Source organism: Neophocaena asiaeorientalis, unplaced genomic scaffold (genome assembly GCF_003031525.2).
Source record: "Neophocaena asiaeorientalis asiaeorientalis breed wild unplaced genomic scaffold, Neophocaena_asiaeorientalis_V1.1 scaffold50, whole genome shotgun sequence".
Taxonomy (NCBI): Eukaryota; Metazoa; Chordata; class Mammalia; order Artiodactyla; family Phocoenidae; genus Neophocaena; species Neophocaena asiaeorientalis.
In genome coordinates, this window is record NW_020172717.1 from 2,519,941 (window position 1) to 2,529,548 (window position 9,608).

Below are 9,608 nucleotides of genomic sequence, written 5' to 3' on the forward strand. Positions count from 1 at the left end.
AATCTTCCTTGAAACCAGGTATCTGGGGTTAACACAACAGCACTTCAGTTCCATCCAATTGAGCTGTTCAATTGCTTTGAGATTCTTGATAGATTGGTTGATTGGGCTAACTGTATCTATCACAGCAGGCCCCAGTGCTTGAATGCTTGCTGTGTAGTGCAATTAACAGGCCACCAAGTTATTTAGAAGACTTGTCCCCACCGTGAAAGACAAGCTCCATCCCCAAAATTCTAGAGCTTCTTGCTCCACAGTTTTTGTGGCAAGAATTCCTCCTAACGGAAACCACTGTTTGCACCTTTGGTGTTCATTTATGAATACATCCAACAAATATTTGTAGAGTGCCTACCATATGCAAGGGGCTGCACTGGGCAGTATAGGCCCTATGTTGACCCTGTCTTAAGTGCCTTGAACGGGGGTCTGAAAAGGACCCACAGCAAAGTGAACAGTGTTAAATGTTCTCACTCTTAGGTCGTTCTCAGCTACCAAACCCTTAATATGACTTTAGCATAGCCACTGCCATGTTTTTCTCTTCCATTCCAGGCTTTCATTTACCTCCCCAGGTACTGCCCTACTATTTTTTTTTTTTGGCCGTGTTGGGTCTTCGCTTCTGTGTGCAGGTTTTCTCTAGATGCGGCAAGTGGGGGGCTACTCTTCGTTGCAGTGCGCAGGCTTCTCACTGCGGTGGCTTCTCTTGCTGCAGAGCACGGGCTTCAATAGTTGTGGCATGTGGGCTCAATAGTTGTGGCACACAGGCTTCGTTGCTCTGCAGCATGTGGGATCTTCCCAGGTCAGGGCTCAAACCCGTGTCCCTTGCTTTGGCAGGTGGATCCTTAACCGCTGTGCCACCAGGGAAGTCCCCCTGCCCTGCTACTGATCCATCCTCCAGAGTCCCCACTCTTCCTTATTCTTCGTGTCCTTTCCTCTTACCAAATAAATCACAACTTGATCCCCACTTTCATCTCAATCCTCCCTCCCAGCTTCTCACACCCAGCATCTCCAGCCCTCATCTAGTTTCCTTTTTTTCTTCCTTCATTCCTCTCTCACTGAGGATTTCGAAGTCTTCATAGGACAGGGAGATCCAAGGCACCATGTGGCTTTTGTCTCAATAGTTCAGGGCCTGATAGGGTTCAAGGAGTTAGTTTGGGACTCAAGAGTTGAGCCTCCTTGGCTACATCCTGGTTAAATAAGCACTCTGGTATTGGTATGAATGTCTCCATGTCCCATACAAGCCATTACCATTTTTATCTTCCCCCCGAACCAGCCTGAACTTACAGAGAAAAGACACCATGTATAAATTCACCCAAACCAGAATCCTAGGAATGATTGAAGGCCCTCCCTGCTCACTAACCCTTCCTTATCCCCTCCGTCACCAAGCCCTATGGGTTTATCTTCACTGTCACTGCCTTATTTAGGTTCTTATCACCTCTGGCCTGAATTATTGCCCTACCCCCTCACTGATTAGTCCAATCTACCACCACCCACCACCACACACCATACTGGTGCCCCCACCTCCATCCATCAAATTCATCCCTCCAAAAGCAACCATGGAATTTTTTCCAAAATATATTGTCACTTCTTGGCCTGAATCCCCACAGCTTTCAGAATAACATTCAAACTGCTTGGTTTATGACACATGGTTCATGATCAGATCTTGCTTCCATTAGTAGCTTCCTTTCCCAGCAACCTACCATCCACCCATGCACTCTTTATTCCAACCGTATAGAACAGCGTGTGGCTTCTGTAACTTCTGCTGATTCACACCTGCGCTCTATCACATGTACCACCTCCTCCTGGAATGCCCTTCTTCTCATCGTAGGGGAGGAAAAATTAATTTTCCCCCTGTCCTTCTAACTTCTCAGCCGTAACAAAAGGCAGATTAATAAAAGCAAACAAGTTTATTAACATGTATACAGGAGAGATGCCCAGGGAAAAATAAGTTAACTCTCAAAGAGGTGGCTTTAGAATCCAGGCTTAAATACCATCTCAAGCTAAAAAAAATAAAAAATGGTGTGGAGGAGGCCAGTTATGGGGAGATGGCCATGAGCAGGAGGGTTTGTTATGTAGATTTACATTCCTTTAAATCTCCATTCATGAGAGTTTCTGGTGATTTAGAGTCCTCTTTCTCTCCCTGGTAGGGAAAGGGAAAGAAAGAGAGAGAGAGGCTCTAATAAATGGAGATTTCCTTTATACATATAAATTTCCCTTACCAAAGGGTAACTTCTACTCTGTTTTCAAAGCTTTTCCTCTGTCTGCTGTTTCTTAAAATAATCAGCTCAAAATAACTCTGCCAAAAGGGCACATTTTGGGGTGGCATACTTTACCACCCTTCACCATGAATAGTCAAATTAACTCTCATTGATCTTACTGATCCTTCAGAGTCCATGTACTGTGTGTTGTGCCCTGTGCTAAGAGCAGTGTATGTGTTCCTTGAACCGTAACTCCAATTTAGATGTCCTTCATTTGAGCTCCTAAGCATTCTATGAATACCTCTATTAGAGCATCAATCATAGATAACATTCATTTTGTCAGCCTCATTCATTTCTTCAACCAATATTCATTTACCATATGTCATACGATAGTGGGCAACTTAGACAAGTTTTCTACTCTCCAGTTCTTATAGTCTAGGAAGGAAGAAAGACACCTAAGAAATAACAATAAAGTGGGTAAGTGTCATGGGAGAGAAAGTGGAAGGTTCTGCAGGTTATGGGGCTCTGAACACCAGCCAGAAGGTCAGAAAAGGCTTCTCTAGGGAGCCGTCCTTCAGCTGAGGCTGAGGCATGTTCTAGGCAAAGTGTCAGCCCGTGGAAGACCTAAAAATGAGAGAGCACATGCATTTGTAGTGAAAGGAGTTCACCACAAACGGAGACAGTCTGGCAAGACACCAAGTTGGAGAGGCAGTAGAGGCTTGGGAGAGTGGAGGGCTGTGGAAGCCATTTTAAGGGATTTAGGTTCTTATCCCCCAAATAATGGGAAGGCCATTGATCAGAATAAGATAAGAAGGGAGTGACATGATCAGACTTGCCTTTTAGAATGATCGCTGTGGCAGCCCATGAGAATGGAGTGGTTGGGGGTATCAGGAAGAGGTTAAATGCAGGGACACAAATTAGGACACTGTTACTAATCCAAATGAGAGATGATAGTAGACGAAACTAGATAGTACTGGTAGGGGTGAAGAAATGTGGACAAATTTTAAAGCTGCTTGGGAGGTAGAATTGACAGGATTCATTGACTTATTAGAAAAAAAGACATGAGGGAGAGGGAGTCAGGGATAATCCCAAATTTCTGGATTTAGAGGATCGTAGGTATCGTTCCGATAATTGGGAATGTTTGGATGGAGAGGCAGTTTTAAGAGAAAGAAAAAAGCTCAGTTTGGGACACACAGATTTTGAGGGAAACTAACAAGTAAAGTTGTCCAGTGGACATTTGAATATGCATGGACCTAAAGTTCAGAGAAGAAGTTGAAGACCGGTCTGGAAATGGACATCTGAAAGTCACTAGCATATATGTTGTAATTAATTAAGGCCAAGAGAATGAATATGATGCCATTAAACAGTAGGTCTAATGAGGCAAGAGCCATACATTATTCACCTCTGTATCACCAGGGTCTAACGTCATGCCTGAAACCAAGTAGGTGCTTTGATCATTTTATTGAATGAATGAATGAGTCAATGAATGAATGTGAGTGAATAACTGAATGAACAGTGTGAAATACAACCAAGTTTAATTCAAAAAACTGTCTGAATATAAAATATTGAAAGATTAAAATTATTATGGTATTAATATGCACGAACCAAGTTTTTAGAACAACAGCACTGGAATGGATAATCTAGGGGAAAATGTTGCATAGAATAATAACTACTCTGAAGACAAATCAAATGCATTTCATTTGTACAAATTAAAGCACAGTTACAGTCCCAAAATTACCAAAGCAGATTGCAAATGCTATTTTATTATCAATATTTATACGTGTCTGTGATGGTGCAATTCAAATTTGATAATCATATTTGTCTGTGCATAATGATTAGCAAGAGACAGGTTAAAGGGATGGTGAAAGAGAAGCAAAAGCGAGCAACCTTTAAACCTCACCTTTGGCGTCACACAGACCTCCTTGCAGCAGTGGCCTGTCATGGTGCCTTGCTTTCCATTTTCTACTTGCTCCACTCACAGATCTTAAATGTGAAGATACAGCAAAACTCCTCTTGTGTATTATAGTGGTAATTTTCTAATGATTTTCAAAGGGAACTCTTCGAATCTTTTTGTTCTTTCATTGAACATAGCATTTAAATATAGGAACACAGTCTCTGGAACCAAACCCTGTCTACCAGCAAGGGAAACGGATGTTGGCTCCACTACTGAAAGACTCTGTCCCCGCTACTTTGTAAGCATGTCTCTTTTTTTTCTGTTGATTCTTTCATTTCATCAGAAAGCCTAGGAAGTACAACTGAGAGATTTTTATTTTCGATTTCTGTCTCATAATCCCAGTCATTAGTACAAGGCCAAAAGATAAATCTCAAGTGAGTCGTTATCAAATGCATACACAGTAGAGGGAAAACATCCCTGCCAAAGGCAGACACGGGTGCACATTGCAATGCACCTTTTCAGTAGGTGGAGGAGCCCAGAGAAGGTTGTTTGACCTGCCTGGGCCTCAGTGATCTCATCTGTAAAGTGAGGGATTGGATTTGGTTGCTTCTAAGACCCCATACTAGCTCTATAATTTTATTATTTTATTATACCCTCAGGAACATTTTGTTATTTTAAACTATGTAGACTTTATTAAATTTGACTTTGCTTCATCATTTTATTATATCTGTTCTCTATTAAATACCATTTTATGATATACTGACTATGTCTCCATGGCTGGTGGAAACTAAAGGGCTAGAGACATAGGATGAGCAATGGGGATGTGACGACACTAACCATAGTGCTTCCATTCTTTGGGTGTTTACATGGGCCAGGCATTGGCCTAGGCATTTGCTCTACCTCATTTAATCTTCACAGCAATCCCATATAGCAAGTATTAATATCCCCTTTTTATAGAAGATGAAACTTACGCTCGTATGTATTGATAACTTGGCAGCTAGAAAGTGGTACAGCTCAATTACAACCCCAGGTGTGCCTGCGTCCAGAGCCTCTGCTCTTAACCACTATGTTAGATCTGGATTTCTGGCTGGGTCACATTCTGAAGGTTGGCGTGAACCCAGTAAAACCAGGTAGCACTTGGGGAAGAGAGTTAAACGGAGCCATTGTGGGTGCTTATCACAAAATACAGACTTGAGAGGTAAGCAAGGGAGAGAAAACTAAAATTGTGCTGGAGGATTGTTCATGTTGTGGTTGTAAGGCTACATGATAATGTCACATCCAAGAGGAGAGGCAAGAATAGACATGGGAAAATGAACAGTGACATGGGTAACCTGTAGAATCTTAGCAGAATTCCCTCCAAGTCTTCATCATTATGGCCAGATACAGCAGGATCATGTGGAAATTCTCCTTTAAATAGTACTAGTGGTGGCATAAGGAAATAGAGTGAAAGTATCCATAAAACAATGGAAATGGACCCCAGGAAACAGATGGCAAGTAGTTTGCGCTCAAGAGAAGCACATTAGAGAAGCTTTCTGAATTGGTCAAAGAAGGAAAGGAGAGGTGGAGAAGATGCACTGGGCAGAGATCTCATGTGCCTGATACTTAGACTAGGAAATACAACAGGCGTCATTGGGACTGGTGTTCTGTAATGCCAGGCCATCTTGATTCACTTGGTGAAGCCCTCAGAGGCAGCCACACCCACTGTTTAGAAAGACTTTAATCTTAACAAAAGGTGATTTAGAACATCAAAAGTAAGTGGATTGCTTTCATCAGAAAAATGCAATTGGTTCTTGTAAAGTATTCTTGCTTTTTAAAAAAAATTAATCTGAATCTAACCAAACCTCTATATTAGTTATCAGTTTATAGCAAATGGAGGGGATAGAGAAACAAGTTAAATGATACCACAAGGAAGTAGTCAGCCAAATTTTATATTTTATAAAATCCAGTTTCTCCAACCACAAATGTCCGTTTCTCCAACAGACTAATGGCATGAAATAAGGGGAGATAAATGGAAAAAAAGATACTTAGATCTTAATTTAGAAATAAGTAATTGGTGTAAGAATACAACTTGTAGTCATTTCAAGGAAGTAATTGGACAATAGAGTACGTGTGTTTATGTGGGTTTCCACTGCTCTGTTGTTTGTAATGGTGGAAATACAGTGCTTCCACCGAAAAGGATGCAGTATTGAGACAGAAAAGTAAAGTAAGAGGGAGGAAAAAAAGCAGGGTACAGGCAGTATGGACCATATGCATGGTATGGTAATCAGAAAACCTAGATTTTAATGTAAGGCTAGTTCCCACTGTTAGACCTTGAGCAAATCAACCTCTCTGAGACTCTACTTCCTCATCTTAAAATAAGTTATAGTTCCTATCTCATAGAGGTGCTATGAGAATTAAATTTAATAATGTGAAGCACAAAGCTTGGCAGAGTAAACATTTGCTATATCCTCCTAGAATATACACCAGACTTTCTAGAGTGGTCATGGCTCTCTAGAGAGGAAATTATGGATTTTTTCCCTTTTCTGTTTTAGTTAGAATTTCATTGTCATTCAACTCTAAAGTTTTTGTCATTTTCATCGTAAGAATACATGTGTGTATCCTTCGAAAATATTAATAAACTTTATTTCTTAGAGCACTTTTACGTTCACAGCAAAATTGAGAAGAGAGCACAGCGTCTCCACACATCCCCTGACTGCACACACATAACAAAATCCCCCACTATCAACACTATGTCCTTTTTGAACCATGAGTTAGTTAGGTCTGATTTTTAATTTTCAAATAACTGGGAATTTTTAACAGATAATCTGATATTTAGTTGCACCGTCATCAGAGAAAATGGTTTGTATAATCTTGACTCAATAAGAATTTAAACTTTCACTTTCCTATATAACCTAATACATGGTAAATATTTGAAAAGAAAGCGTATTTTCCATATGCAGGAGTCTATATATTTTCGATATGCTCTGTCATTCTTTAACATATATTTTTAAATCTCTGACTACAACTGTGGATTTGTCCATTTTTCTTGTAATTTTTCTTGTGTTTTAAAGGTTATATAGCAACCCTCTTAATCCTGATTGATCTTTTTTGCCTCCTGTTCTATTTTGCTATGTGAACTATTTACATAAGGTAGCACAGGAGAAGTGATAGCGAGATGGGAAGACTTCCAGCAGTGCAAGATTCAGAACGCAGAAGGGTGTAGTGGTTACTGGCATGTTCCTTGGATAAAGACTGGTCTAGACTGAAGTCCAGGCTTATCATGTCTAAGCTTCAGTGTACTTATCTGTACAATGTGGCTGATGACAGTAACGGTACCCACTCCAATCCAAACTCGCATCTGGTGGTGCCTTAGGCTAAAGGTCGGGGCATTGCAGAATCCTGAAAAATTTCCTGAAAGTCGTAACTGGGAAACAAATCAGTGTTGACTTGAAATAATGCATGAGCTTAAGAGGGCTTACCTACTTGTAGTAATGAAAAGGGAATTATAAAAAATCATTTCCTAGCTAAACTGAAATCCTCAGGGGGTCATTGTAGTGCCACTGGTCAGTGTTCTTGAATTGGTTCATCACCAGTTTTCAGAGGCACTAGAGGAGCTGAAGAAATCACCTGATTTCTGTTTGATTTTATCACATGCTCCATAGGCAAAGTGAAAGCTTTCCTCAGTTCTCACTTTGTGAGTAAATTCTGACTAAACCAAGGTAATTTGTTAATTCAGTCATAATATTTCTGATAACCCAAGAAACTAAAATAATCTAAATAATAATGGGATTTCACTTAATGCCTGTTCCTTTTACTTTCTTACATAAATTAAGACCCTCTGTCCATCGTTTCTCCATGAAAGTACATAAAGCCAAACCTAATCTTCTCCTGACAGAACACATCCATAAAAATGAGCTTTGAAGTCTGCAGATCGCTAAAAGGAATGTTCTGCCTGGAACGGACAGTTTATAATAGTTGTGAACGTTTAACTTTCCAAAGTGTCCACAAGATTTGATAGCTTTATCCAGCTCGAAAAAAAACATACCCTTCTCTGGCCCTCATTTATCTAGAGATCATTTCAGTTTATTAGCAAATATTTGTGCTCTGCTATGTGCCAGGCACTGTTCTAGGCTTTGGGGAAACAAAAAGTGGTTAAGACATGGTCCATGGTGAAGGGAATCCTAGTCTGTTTAGTAAACAAGCAAAGCAATGAATTAATACTTTCATTTTACAAAAACATAAGCTATACAAAAAGGAAAGTTCCGTTCCTACGGGTGGCCTGAGTCCTGGGGGAGGGGCGGCCCCGGCCTCTAGGCATCTTGCTGCTGGATGAAGGGTTGGGGATGGCTTTCATGACGTCCTGCGGGCGGATGAGCACCACAGAGGTGCCCCTGCACACCACCAGGCCCAGCTGCCGGGTGTCCTCTGTGAGCTCGTACTGGTCGTCATGGTCTCTCATGTACTCGATGGTGCCGTCCAGCACGAGGCTGAGCAGCGGGTCAAACCCTCTCAGGATTCCACTGGCTTCTCGGCCTCCTTAGAACTTCACTAGGATCGTCTTGTCAATGTATTTGGACAGGTCCAAGATGCTCTCCTTCTTTTTCTTCTCTTTGTCCGCCATCTTGCCCGGCCGCGTCGCTGCCTATCTAGGTTTATATCAGAGGTTGAAAACAGGTAAGCTGAAGACGTTTGACCCACGTGGCATTTTTGTTTTTAATCCAGAAATTTCAAATAGAAATATGAGTTTTGGGGTTGTCGGGAAGAGTCAACAAATGTGAAAGAATGGCACTTTGGACTAACTTTCCTGTATGGCTGCTGTTAACCAGAATTAAGAAGCCCTGCGCCCTTTAGAAGGGACACATACTCCCTCAGGCCAGCCTGCTTCACATACTTGGGTTATCTGTCTGGCTGCGGGAGGAAGGAAGCCTGTGACCTTGATCTTTACCAAATAATCACAAACAAGGTGGTTTGCTGAGTACCAGTGATCACTCGCACAGCACTTTTATCTGTGCTTTGATACTTCTTTGTAATCTAAAGATAAGATTCTAAATTAAGTTATTTTAATAAATACAAAACCAGCATCGTTAGTAATGCTGCAGGAGACCCTCAGCAGCCAGGAATGATCTGGAGGTTTCTCTGACTAAAAGATAAAAGTTCTAAACATATAATACTATCTACAGTGAACTGGACCAGATTACTCTATAAAAGAGTAGTTCCTGAACTGATTTTGTTCAAAATGGCAACATACATATTTATAATGTTTTTGAGATCTTTTCAGCAAATAACCTATAAGTGTCGTACATGGATAAGGAAAACATAATTACTGTTAAGTAGAGAACATCTGTAAAGTAATTGCCCATGTAGTCATAATCTAATTTGAAAAGTGTGGGGCAGAGCTCTCTATATCTGAGAGAGCCAGTCATTAAGAGCAAGAAGCTAAGCTGAATTCTACAAAGAAAAAAAATGCACTCTGAAAATAAGTTGCCCAGCTTCCTCCTAGCAGGTGAATTTAGAAACTGATGTTAGTTTCTGATTAAAATTTTCAGAAA

General features: G+C 40.8%; 1 protein-coding gene across 1 annotated transcript; it reads right to left on the bottom strand.

Annotated features, from left to right (window-relative positions):
- Nucleotides 1–8,369: 8,369 nt before the first annotated feature.
- On the bottom strand, nt 8,370–8,680 carry LSM7 (LSM7 homolog, U6 small nuclear RNA and mRNA degradation associated). The gene is given in 2 exon segments (XM_024740175.1): nt 8,370–8,398; nt 8,401–8,680. Coding segments are annotated over 2 exon segments (309 nt in total).
- Nucleotides 8,681–9,608: the final 928 nt, after the last annotated feature.